Here is a 12,577-nt window from a genome sequence, read left to right as displayed (position 1 = left end):
TAGGAGGGAGGGAGAAGGGGGAGAGAGAGGGGGGGTGGTGGGGGTGGGGGGGGGTCATAGGTTGTCTGGCCATAAACTTAACCTTTCATCTGCTTGGTGATGTCATGATTAGGAAAGAATCTAGGCAAGTAAATGCTTGAGCAAATATTTACACTGGAATAAGTTCAAATTTCACGTCTTTTATTGGTAAATTCATGCGCAAAATACAAAATCTAAAGACACAGTTTACATCCTTATCATATATTATTAAATTTAAGGCATTAGACTACAATGGAATCTTCCAGATAAGCAGCCCCCCAGCACATACCCCTCACCCTCAGTCTGCATTGTCAGGGAGTTCAAGTTTTCCTCAAGGCTCACTGAGGCCCCTGGCGGCTAAACTCAGAACAGCAAGATGAGAAACACTCCATAGACGTGCTTCAAAACCACTGAATATATCATAGCTAAAATATGAGCTGGTATAAATACACACGTGTAGGTTATGGAATATCATTTAGTCTTTTTTATAAGCGTTTTTATAATTAAGGCTCAGTTAGATGCACTCACACTGGGTTTTGATTTCCAGGCCTAGGGACTAATAATTTCTTATTTGGGCCATATTGAAATATAAAAATATATATATTATTAGAAGGTGACAGTCAGTCAGAAGAATGAAGAATATTTAAGCAATAACTTAACTTTTTTTTTTTTTTTTTTAACAGGAAACGACTTGGCCCATGCGCCTGTATGAAATATTTGTCCGGTGATGGAAATTCAGCTCTGGAATGCATTTTTTTTCCCTGTGTGCGCGTCTCGGATGTTACTCTGACTGGCTGTGAGGTAAGAAAACAAGTCCGTCCCTTTTTTCCTCCAGCGCTCCGATTGGTCGAGACGGGACCTTAGGAATGTCCTTAAACTATTTAAATAGCACTTATTCATAGCGTCAGTAGACTAAGTCCAAGCATCGGAATAAGGACAGAACAAGAACTCTGCGTACATGAGAGAGACTTTGTAACTATCCAGTGTGTTTCTCCAAGAATTGAAGGAAGAGAAAACGGGATAAATAATCTTGAGGACAAGCAAGGACTGATTAAAAAAAAAAAATCTATTTCCAACAGGCATTTTTATTTTAAAGGTTTGTACATCTTTAGTGCGTTTTTATTTTATTGATGAACATATTTTAAGAATGTCTGTTTTCTCTACTCCTTTTAATGTATCCTCAGCCTGTTATTAAACATGTATGTTATTCTTTGGTTGACATAGGGCTCACTTGAGATTTCAAGATGATGCTGTGTGGCATCTTTCTGCTGTTGATGCTTTGGAGCTGTGAAGGCGCAAGATTGGCAGGTGAGTAGGCAATGGAAAATATTCTTCTTTCACATGTTAAAACTTTATAAGACGTTCTCTAACGAAGATATCATTCTAATATTCCTTTAGAGACATAAAGTGTTTCTGATATTCAAAAATGATATTATAGTGATCTCATCACTCTATGGTATCACTATAATATTCCTATAATATTCCTCAGTTTTGCGGTTATATTTGTATAGGCCTAGTATCATTATGACTGGGATTTTCTTTGAGGAGCTTTCTATGTGTTTTGAGGGCCGCTGTATTATTAGGGGGGAAAAAAGTTGATGTTTTTTTTTTCTTCTTTCACAGAGAGTGGGGATGATAACAGTGTGTATGACTTATTTGAGCTTGCCCGGGTTAACAAGAGACACCACGGAGTGACCATGGTCAAAGGCGCAGATCCATACAGCCCTGCCTACAAGATCCTGAACGCAGACCTGATCCCCCCCGTCCCCGACAACGCCTTCAGGGACCTCATCGACTCCATCCAGGCCGAGAGGGGCTTCCTCCTCCTGGTCAACTTCAAGCAGGCCAAGAAAACAAGAGGCAGCCTTTTGACTATCGAGAAGAATGACGGATCCGGACCCATTTTCGAGATCATTTCCAACGGCAAGGCCAACACTTTGGATGTGGTCTACTCCACCACGAGCCAGCAGCAGGTCGTGTCCATAGAAGATGCGGACTTGGCCACCGGACACTGGAAGAACATCACGCTGTTCGTTCAGGATGACCGCGCGCAACTTTTCGTGGGCTGCGAGGAGATCAATGTATCAGAGATGGATTTGCCAATCTATAAAGTGCTGTCCCAGGAGATCGCAGACATTGCCCGGCTAAGGATTGGAAAGGGAGCTGTGAAGGATAGATTCATGGTAAATATCAAAGTTCTACATTGTTTTGGCTCAAATGAAAAAAACAAAAATACATACTTGTCTAATGATGAACAAATAGTTTTAGTGCCTTTTAGTATCTTTTTCCATTTGTATTGAGAGAGCATTTAACATACAGCTTAATAATATTGGTTCTTAATGAAGTAATTGATATGAGTAAATAAAAGTTAAATGGTTTGAACCATCTCTAAATGTAATGTGTCTTCTTCAGGGAGTGCTTCAGAATGTGCGCTTTGTCTTTGGGACCACTCTGGACGCCATACTGAGAAACAAGGGATGCCAAAATGGAGGTAAGTCTTAAAAATAGATGAAATTGGTTAAATTGAGTGCTTCTGCAAAATCTGTAAGAGAGTATATTATTTCTAAATACCACATTGTTGGAAATGTGCCGTAATCTGTACTGCAATTCACAAGGCAGTGAATGGAAATTCATTTGTCTTCCCACCTCTTTTCCCTGCAGCTACCTTGACTGATGTCATGACCCTGGACAACCCAGTCAACGGCTCCAGCCCTGCCATTAGGACTGATTACACTGGCCACAAAGCCAAAGGTAAGACCTCTTCACCTCAAGAGACAAAGTCACTGTCTCTCTTCCACTGGTCAGATATAAATTATTAGAGGTGAGGTATTGACTGGCCTGTTCTCTCCTATATTCAGATCTGCAGTCTGTCTGTGGCTTATCCTGTGAGGACATCGCCGGCATGTTTAAAGAGCTCAAGGGACTTGGTGTGGTTGTTAAACAGCTGTCGAATAAGCTCCGCGAAGTGGTAAGCACCAAGGGCCAGCTGGGTCTGCTCTTTGTCATCCTTCACTCTTGTCTCTTTTTCTCTCCTCCTTGTCTTTCCCTCTACTTCCAGTTAATGCATTCCCACTGCGTAGCCACTTGTCGCTGTAATGGCAGTCCCTGGCCAAGTCCCTAATGAGACCCATGTGAATACACAAATATGTTTGGCTGTCGGTTGCATTTGCACTGCTCCGCTAGAGTCAAGCAATGTCTTAATCACGGTGTCGGTCTGTGATTCATTCGTATTGGAACCTTGGCAATGTGAATGTTTTCCATCCTCGTGTCTGAACCCCCTTCTCTCTCTTTCTCTCCCAGTCTCAGGACAACACACTGCTAATGAACCAGATAAACATCCACAGTGGAGTCTGCCTCCACAATGGCATTGTGCACAATGACAAAGATGAGTGGACTGTGGATGGCTGTACTGAGTGCACTTGCCAGGTAAGTGTCATCACACCTGCTGGAATGCAACCTTTAAACCAGCCAGGAATCAGCTGTGCAAAAACATAGCTGCATTTCCTGTATCCCTGCTGTAATGAAGTGATAATAGGCTCTAGTGTTTATGTTACCACCTCTCGTTATAATCACATAGCTTCTGTCTGAAAGCCATCAACAGACCTCAGAGACTATCAACAAAGCAGCATGGGGCATTTTTGTCCTAGCAACATTAAAAACACATAGTGAAGGGTGCTCATGTATTGCGTAATTAGTTAGGTGTTAGGAGGAGAGTTTTAGTGATGTTTACCTTTTCCATCAACACAGCAGGAGCGCCCCGTCCCTGATAAAGATCACTCCATTGTTCAGAAACATAGCAATTAGGCTTGGCACAGTATCAGCAGTACTTCCTATTGTTAGTTTTTTTTTTTCTTGCTGTAGCTAGCCAACCAGTCAGCCCTAGTCATTATCCTTGTACTAATTCAAGTGTTCCTCTGTACAGAACTCTGCTACAGTGTGTCGCAAAATCTCCTGCCCTCTGATGCCCTGTGCTAATGCCACCGTACCCGATGGAGAGTGCTGTCCTCGCTGTGGAACACGTAAGCACTGTTCATTTAGGAGAATCTTAGGCACCCTTGACAATTTTTATTGTATTTGCCCGATTTCCTTCCAAGCCCTTTTACCAAAGTAATGGTCCTCATATTGGATGTCTTCCCCCCTACAGCGAGTGACTATGCAGAGGACGGTTGGTCTCCCTGGTCTGAATGGACCCATTGTTCAGTGACTTGTGGACGGGGCATCCAGCAGCGTGGACGCTCCTGCGACCGCATCAACAGCAACTGTGAGGGCACCTCTGTCCAGACCCGTGACTGCTACCCCCAGGAATGTGATAAACGCTGTAAGTCACTTACCATTCTTATCACGGCCATTGTAATTAAACATATTCTCAGTTTGATAGCATAATGAATTAATTGTGTGTGTATTGTTCACAGTCAAACAGGATGGTGGTTGGAGCCACTGGTCTCCCTGGTCCTCATGCTCTGTGACCTGTGGTGAGGGCGTCATCACCCGCATCCGCCTCTGTAACTCCCCCACACCCCAGATGGGTGGCAGGGACTGCCAGGGACAAGGACGTCAAACTGAAATCTGCCAGAAGTCACCTTGTCCTAGTAAGTTGAATTTCAGTATGTAAGTATGTATGTAAGAGTGTCTAAGTTCAAGAAAATATATGTTCTTTTTTGAAATACTTATTTAAATGCATTTTCTGTTTCTTTAGTTGATGGAGGTTGGGGACCCTGGTCACTGTGGGACACCTGCACTGTTACCTGTGGTGGAGGAATCCAGACCCGGAAACGTCTCTGTTCTGACCCTGCTCCCAAATATGGAGGAAAGGATTGTGTTGGTGATGCCACTATGTCTCATGTGTGCAACAAGCAAGACTGCCCTATTGGTAAGCACCCAAGATTTAACAATTACGAAGAAATAAGGTGCAATGCAGAAGAGATTAGCCTTTAAAGGTACTACTTCTTCTCTCTACAGATGGTTGTCTCTCAAACCCCTGCTTTGCTGGCACTAAGTGCACCAGTTTCCCTGATGGCTCCTTCAAATGTGGCAAGTGCCCAGTTGGCTACACCGGGAATGGTATCACCTGCAAGGACATTGATGAGTGTAAACAGGTCCCTGATGCCTGCTACACACATAACGGGGTCCATCGTTGTGAGAACAGTGAGCCAGGTTACAACTGTCTGCCCTGCCCCCCGCGTTTCTCTGGTCCTCAGCCCTTTGGAAGAGGAGTGGAGCAGGCCACCGCTAAAAAACAGGTTTGAGCTATTACTTTCTTGCTGTTCAAGTGTATGGGCACATGCATTTGTGGCCAATAGGCTAGCTGCTTCCATTTCTTAATCCTCTGTATTTTCCTTTAGGTTTGCATACCCCGTAACCCTTGTGAGGACGGTAGTCATGACTGCAATAAAAACGCCAACTGCATCTACTTGGGCGTCTTCTCCGATTCCATGTTCCGCTGCGAGTGCAAGCCAGGATATGCTGGAAATGGCTACATCTGTGGAGAAGACACTGACTTGGACGGATGGCCCAACACTGACCTGCTATGTGTGGAGAATGCCACCTACCACTGCAAGAAGGTAGCCAGACCCCACATGGACAGAAATACAAAAGGCCATTATTACCCATCCCCACTCTATTATTGTGATGATTGCCTCCTTAACCAATCCTTTGTTCCGTTATAGGATAACTGCCCCAGACTTCCCAACTCTGGCCAGGAAGATCATGATAAAGATGGCCTGGGTGACGAATGCGACCACGATGATGACAATGATGGGATCCCTGATGATAGGGTGAGTCATCACAACAGTTTTTTTTAACCCAGGATCTTGTTTGCCTCAGAGTCCAGACACGGCAATCAGGAGTAGACCTCCTTCCTCTGGGCAATAGGAATGTTAGTCTCCATGTTTCCATGCTTCCATCAGAGAGACAAAGTGGAAAGCCAGTAGCATATAAAGAGTATAATATAATTTGGGCGTGAAGCCAGGCAACGTGGCTTGTTGCCCATAATTCTTAATGTGGATTGGGAAAATCAGGCAAAAAAAATGCTGTGGTTAGCAAATACTAGCTCACTCACAGTGGAATATTAGATTCCAGCACAAAGACGTTCTTGAAAACAACATTTTTGTTCCTATGAATGTCTTCTTCATGTAGCAACATTTTGACCATTTTATCATTTTATCATGTTATAAATTGAATTGTGTTACTGATATTTCTCTATAAATTTAGGACAACTGCCCAAGAGTGTACAACCCTGCCCAGTATGACGCAGACAGAGATGATATTGGTGACCGCTGTGACAACTGTGTGTTTGAGGCCAACACCGATCAAACCGACACTGACAACAACGGGGAGGGTGATGCCTGCGCTATTGACATTGATGGTGATGGTAAGTGATCTCTCCAAATTCCACCCACTGTATCTTACATGACTTACTTAGCCTTGAAAGCCTTCATACGGTTCAGTACGCCAAGATAAGCATATTTTCACCCCACAGGCATTCTGAACGAGAGTGATAACTGCCCATACGTTTACAACGTGGACCAGAGAGACAGCGATAGGGATGGGGTGGGAGACCATTGTGACAACTGCCCTCTGGAGCACAACCCTGATCAGGTAACGTCAGATCTCACCTTTCACCTCTCACCTTTCCATTACAAGTCCCCCTGAGGCAGATAGCTTAATCTCTCATGTAACTATGCAGAAGCTCCCCCTGGACACAGGATCAAGGCCACAGATTGCACCTGTGTTCTGCCCTAATTAGAGAGAGGAATGTGAAAGCGTTGAGGGGAAAAGAGTGCTTTGCTCCCTCTCCTCTATTCATCCACCTTTGGAACAGATATGAATGCATGTGCATAATCTTGCCAAGGTGCAAGGACACTGGATTCTTGTCTAAAGGGACATTGCTAGCATACCTAAAGACAAGGGGCTACATTTAAAAATGTTCAGAAAAGCACATCTCATATTGAGGCTGGTGAAAAACAGTGAAGGCTTATTGAAGTGAGGACAAGCATTCTATAGTGTAAGAGACGGTCTTTGAGAAATCTCGTAATAAAGGAATTCCATTCTCCTACAGATCGACTCTGACTCAGACCTCGTGGGAGACAAGTGCGACAACAACCAAGACATTGACGAGGATGGTCACCAGAACAACTTGGACAACTGCCCATACATCGCCAATGCCAACCAGGCAGACCATGACAAAGATGGCAAGGGTGATGCCTGCGACCATGATGATGACAATGACGGCATTCCTGATGAGAAAGACAACTGCAGACTGGCCTTCAACCCTGATCAACTGGACTCTGATGGTGAGTCACTCTCTCTACGTTGGCTCAACTGCGGTTTTCTGAAACATTGGTGCCATTCACTGGGCCAATGCACAAAATGCCTCAGCATTGGACTTTCTCCTATAGAAAATCTTTTCTATAATTTCCATTGTTGTGATTCCCATGTCTAAATACAGTATTTATATTTTCCTTTCAGGTGATGGCCGTGGTGACGTGTGCAAAGATGACTTTGACCAAGACAATGTGCTGGACATCTATGATGTGTGTCCAGAGAACTTTGCCATCAGTGAAACAGACTTCCGCAGGTTCCAGATGGTTCCTCTGGACCCCAAGGGCACATCCCAGATTGACCCCAACTGGGTGGTTCGGCATCAGGGCAAGGAGTTGGTGCAGACTGTCAACTGTGACCCTGGCATTGCTGTTGGTACGTAATACACATACAACAGACTATAACAACAGGAATAACCCCAATAATTACATGTTACAGTCATCATACTGCAAACAGACAGATGCCAAGTAGTAGTTAGCCAACTCTAAACCATCTCCTGTTCTTATTCAGGTTATGATGAGTTCAACGCAGTGGACTTCAGTGGAACATTCTTCATCAACACTGACAGAGATGATGACTACGCTGGGTTCGTGTTTGGCTACCAGTCCAGCTCCCGCTTCTACACAGTGATGTGGAAACAGATCACACAGACGTACTGGTCACACACGCCCACAAGAGCTCAGGGTTACTCTGGCCTGTCCATCAAAGTGGTCAACTCCACCACAGGGCCCGGTGAGCACCTGAGGAATGCCCTCTGGCACACTGGAGACACTGCAGGACAGGTGAGCTTAGATTCAATGGCCCAAAGTTAGAGACATAAGATAGACGTTAGTACAACATTTTACACTTTTCAAAATGTAACCTTTGCAATTCCTCCTCTCCAGGTGCGCACTCTGTGGCACGACCCCAAGAACATTGGCTGGAAGGACTACACTGCCTACAGATGGCATCTGATCCACAGACCCAAGACTGGACTTATTAGGTGAGTTCAAATCCCATATTCCTCTGAAAAACACCTTTCAATCGCCTTCAAAAATGCACAATTACTCTTGATGAACTAATGTGATTACTGTTTCTTATTTAGAGTGGTAATGTATGAAGGCAAGAGAATCATGGCCGATTCTGGAAACATCTATGACAAGACGTACGCTGGTGGACGACTAGGCCTGTACGTCTTCTCTCAGGAGATGGTTTACTTCTCTGACCTCAAATACGAATGCAGAGGTAAGAGTCTTGTGCAGCACACTAGAGATGGTTTGAAATGCAAATTGCACGCTGTAATGACCTTCGACATTGATCGTAACATGTTTTCTGTCCTTCATTTCTTTCAGATACATAATCGGACCACAGAGAGCCTTCCAGACGAATGTACCTGTCTGTGTCAGTATGAATATATAATATGAGACCTGGGACAATATCTCTTTAAATCTTTCCTTTGAGAAATGCACATTGATGGAATGGAGAGCAAGTGAGTTGATGTGAGGTAAACTGACCTCAGGACTTAAGCCGAATGAAAGTTCTATGATTCTGCACCACTGCACCCAACACAGATTGTGAGCATAGCACTGCTCAGAAGAAACTGCATTGAAGGAGGGCCATACAAATTGCTATGCACTCCTGAGCTGTAGTCGGTTGGTGGTATTCCTCTCCGGATGGGGGTCCAAAGGGAAGAGTTGTTTTTTTTTGTATTATTTTTATTTTCGAGCATTAATTCAGATCTGCTGTGGACTCAAAGATACTTGTTTCAATATGAAGAAAGCAGAACTTGGTTAGGCTGGGGCAATAATGCCCCTTGAAGGAACTGTTGAGGGACCATGGACAGTATGGACTGACTGTTACTATCAAAGAGAGTGAATGTTGTTTGTGTGTGCGTACATGTGTGTTTCCCAACGAGAGCATAGTAATGAAGACAACCAGTCAAATTTTCTTTTGATTTCTTTTGATGACCCCCCCACCCCACAGTCTTGCAGACCTGACCAGACAAGGTCTTCAATTTAGCCAAGGCTTAGGGCTGGCCCACGAGAGTATAACTAGTCTTCTCAGGAAGAAACAAGGAGCGAGCACAAAATTCAGGACAGCACAGGGCCCCAAAGCAGGTCTACACTGCTTTGGAACAATAGTTATTAATATGATATCTCTGATCTTTACTGAAAGTGTCAAGGGACGTTAACAGCAAGGGCCAGTCTATTTCCTGTCATGAGACCAGACCATTGTTAGTATGGTTGTACATAAGTTCTTATTTATTTAGTTGTCAGAGGGTATTTCATTTTCAGGCATCTCTGCATCTTGCCATCCTATAAATTGTCAGCAACCCATTCCAAGTAACTGGAATCTTTAATACTTTATAAAGTCCTCTCATGGCAAATTACATTTGACCAAAATCTTCCAGAAAAGTAAAAGGTAGGCATCACGTATCTCTAAATATCATTCTTCTGCACAGTATGCATGACTGGTGTGCCTGAGCATGTGTGTACATTTCTGACAAGGGAAAATCAAAGGAAACCCTTTATGTACAAATATTACCTCATTATTTCTTTTTGGATTGAGGCCAGCAAAACACAAGAATATCTTTTCTTAGCAGCAGAGTATAAATTGGTTGGCTTCTTCTTTTTTTTAGCAAGACTTTAGTACAATCATTTATATGCTGTATGTAAGATATTTTTGTAGCAAAAAAGGCCCCAACAGGAACGTGATGGATGAAAGAAATGTTTTCTTGAATATGTTGTGCTATATGTATGTCCTGTGCAGTTTTGATAAATTATTATGTTTGTTTTATGTCAAGAGGTTATTTCATTTGTGTAGATATATGCTATTTAAATAATTTATCAAGAAACGTGGCCTCATACGGAAGCGTTTCTGTCTGTATAAACTCATTTGCACACTGACATGAGGATGTCTTTGTTGTTTTGGTTTTGTATTTCTGTCTTTTTTATTATTAGTGAAGCTTTTCTATAAACATTTGTACCATAGTTTCTACCCACAAAATGCTGTTTATACTCCTACCAGTTATTTTGTAATGTCAACTGAACAATAAACACTTCAGGAAAAAAAAAACAGTCTGTAGGTGTCTTTCTGTGGTTTTCAAGGAAACAGACAATAACTTAAATGATTGGTTGAACAGTTTGAGACCTAAGCTTCACTTTCAGTGATTCTTGGCCATGTTATCTACTGACTGAGGTCTACTCCCTAGAAAAGCAAAAGGAGCCGAGCCATGCTGTGTCAACCAACTGGAATCCATTAGTTGAGTCTGGTGAAGCCTTGGAGAAAGGGAGTATCCTTGGGAGTCAACAGCAGGAAAACTCAACATGAAGTATAGCCCACTTAAACAGCACGTCCATCCAGATCTGATTACACATTACAGAGGCATCTCCTTACACCTTCAAATGACAACCCTCCACGTGAGTACTAGACATAGGAATGCTGCACTCTGATAAATTCACTCACTTTAAGAAAGTAAACTTAAGTTATGTCAATGTTGGCTGGCTATGGCTCCACTCTTGTCAATCGGTATATGCATTGAAATTCTACAGTTTTCATAAAAAATGAATAAAACTTGAAAAGGATGTCAAACTAGATGAGGTATTCCATAGACAAGGCCTGCAGGTCTTTGACCCTGCACTGGTATATCATCTGCAAACAGAACTCAGACTGTTCATTTAGATCATTCACAGAGCCAAGCAGTGCTGTAGTCTGTAGCAGCACTCAGGGTCATGCCAGAAAACCCAGACAGCCTCAGTTCGCTGCAGGTCTCTTTACATTAGAACTGACCTCATTCTAATGGAATGGAGGTTAGTAGACCATATACTGAGCTCATGGTGTTTCCATTACCCCAAATGTGTAGTATATCTTCCCTGCTGGAAAAATATTGCACGGATTACATAGATGATATTTGTAATAGAGACACAGGTACTGCATACATATTTCTTTTGAATCACTACAAAATCTACAGTATGTGATTAGTATAAAGTCTGCAATTAATTCATTTCTTATTCTGGCAAAGATTTCCATAAAATCTGATCTATTGCAATCAAAGTGCTCTATATGGCAGGCGGTCTAAGAAAGTGCTCTCGGTTGGTTAAGTGTTTGCGTGCGCTCATGTGGACCTGTCTGAGGTTGCAATGCAGATTCCTGGACAGATAGTACTGCAGGCTTCACTGATAGCAAGGCTCGGGTTGGGGTTTGACCTTGGAGTCTCACCTGGCCAATGTGTTTTCAGTCCAATGGAATGTGAGATAATTCCTGCAGCTTAGAGTTAAGAGCACAGGGTCAGAATGTGCGGGTGAGGTGAAGAGTGAGACGTAAAGGCCCGTAGGTGTCCAGTGCCAGGAGAGAGGAAAGGCAGGACCTCCGGACCGAGGTCAGCCAGGTGCAGACTAGCTACTCACACTATGCAAGCAGGAGCAAATCGGAACCATGTCAACAGCTCCACAAAGCTCCAAAACAAACCAAAGGCATCGGTTCTCAAAGCTGGCAACCTTTTGTCATTGGAATCTTGGTTTTCAAAATAATGAAACATTAAGATCGAAGGAGGTCCGCTTTCAGAAGATCCTACTAATCTGATCCCATTCTGAAGCTGGTCACCTATAGAGGCAGGAATGACTGGAATGCCTTGCATATTAGGGGTGGGAGTTGAACTGGGTCTGGCTATCGCTCCTGTGGAGCACACCATCATCCTTCTGTCCCCGCTAGCAGCCATGTCTGATGTCTGACCACTCATTACTAACACAGACACACTAGATTTCATGATAGAAGACTTAGGCTAATACATGGTAGTGCTCAAACACGCCTCACCCCACATGCCCACTGCTTATGGCTTAGTGTTAATGTGTGCAGAAGAACATTCTGCGGTCACCATACCCAGTTATTAGATTTAATGACAGCAATGTTCTGTTCTCATCTACGATACTGAGGTTAATAAAAAGGGAGGTCCTGCTGTTCTCTTTCCTGCAGAGCCATAAGCACAAATACAAACAAAAGCACACCATACAACAGCATATAGAAAAACAGGGAGACCACTTACTGTAGGATAAAATGGAAAGAATCAAGTATAGTTCATTTTATTGACAAACTGAGGATAAGAACAAACACACTGCATCAAAATTATTTTTGGAATATTGGCACATTGTAAGAAGCCTGCATAATCATTCTGCATGATGTAAGCTAGGCTATAGTTACATGTATCTACATTAATATGAAGCACAGCTTTACACAGTTTCCTAGACCCTCTGAACACCCAATA

The 12,577-nt window shown here is 43.2% G+C and overlaps 1 protein-coding gene across 1 annotated transcript; it reads left to right on the top strand.

Annotated features, from left to right (window-relative positions):
- The first annotated feature begins 948 nt into the window (after positions 1 to 948).
- On the top strand, positions 949 to 10,377 carry LOC139643713 (thrombospondin-1-like). Its single transcript, XM_071518947.1, has 22 exons — positions 949 to 1,114; positions 1,243 to 1,326; positions 1,642 to 2,201; positions 2,431 to 2,509; positions 2,680 to 2,769; positions 2,877 to 2,986; positions 3,319 to 3,444; positions 3,941 to 4,037; positions 4,163 to 4,336; positions 4,431 to 4,607; positions 4,715 to 4,888; positions 4,978 to 5,258; positions 5,361 to 5,579; positions 5,685 to 5,792; positions 6,229 to 6,388; positions 6,497 to 6,615; positions 7,076 to 7,310; positions 7,486 to 7,713; positions 7,849 to 8,120; positions 8,223 to 8,320; positions 8,423 to 8,562; positions 8,670 to 10,377. Exons 2-22 carry the CDS (start codon positions 1,263 to 1,265, stop codon positions 8,675 to 8,677), a joined length of 3,519 nt encoding a protein of 1,172 aa, XP_071375048.1. The 5' UTR covers positions 949 to 1,114; positions 1,243 to 1,262; the 3' UTR covers positions 8,678 to 10,377.
- The last annotated feature ends 2,200 nt before the right edge of the window (positions 10,378 to 12,577 follow it).

The sequence above is a fragment of the Centroberyx affinis genome, unplaced genomic scaffold (assembly GCF_046629955.1).
Source record: "Centroberyx affinis isolate AG114_WGS23_722 - 3 ecotype Tasmania unplaced genomic scaffold, CSIRO-AGI_Caff_v1 ptg000646l_1, whole genome shotgun sequence".
In the NCBI taxonomy this organism is placed as follows: Eukaryota; Metazoa; Chordata; class Actinopteri; order Beryciformes; family Berycidae; genus Centroberyx; species Centroberyx affinis.
This window is presented reverse-complemented; position numbering and strand designations above follow the sequence as displayed.

What these genes read in the sequence shown, in the direction of transcription:
- LOC139643713 (XM_071518947.1), top strand. Translation starts at nt 1,263, where the DNA reads ATGATGCTGTGTGGCATCTTTCTGCTGTTGATGCTTTGGAGCTGTGAA. An exon ending in CTGTCCTCGCTGTGGAACAC is followed by an intron (nt 4,038 to 4,162) that starts GTAAGCACTGTT and finishes TCCCCCCTACAG; the next exon opens with CGAGTGACTATGCAGAGGAC. An exon ending in CCAGGAATGTGATAAACGCT is followed by an intron (nt 4,337 to 4,430) that starts GTAAGTCACTTA and finishes TATTGTTCACAG; the next exon opens with TCAAACAGGATGGTGGTTGG.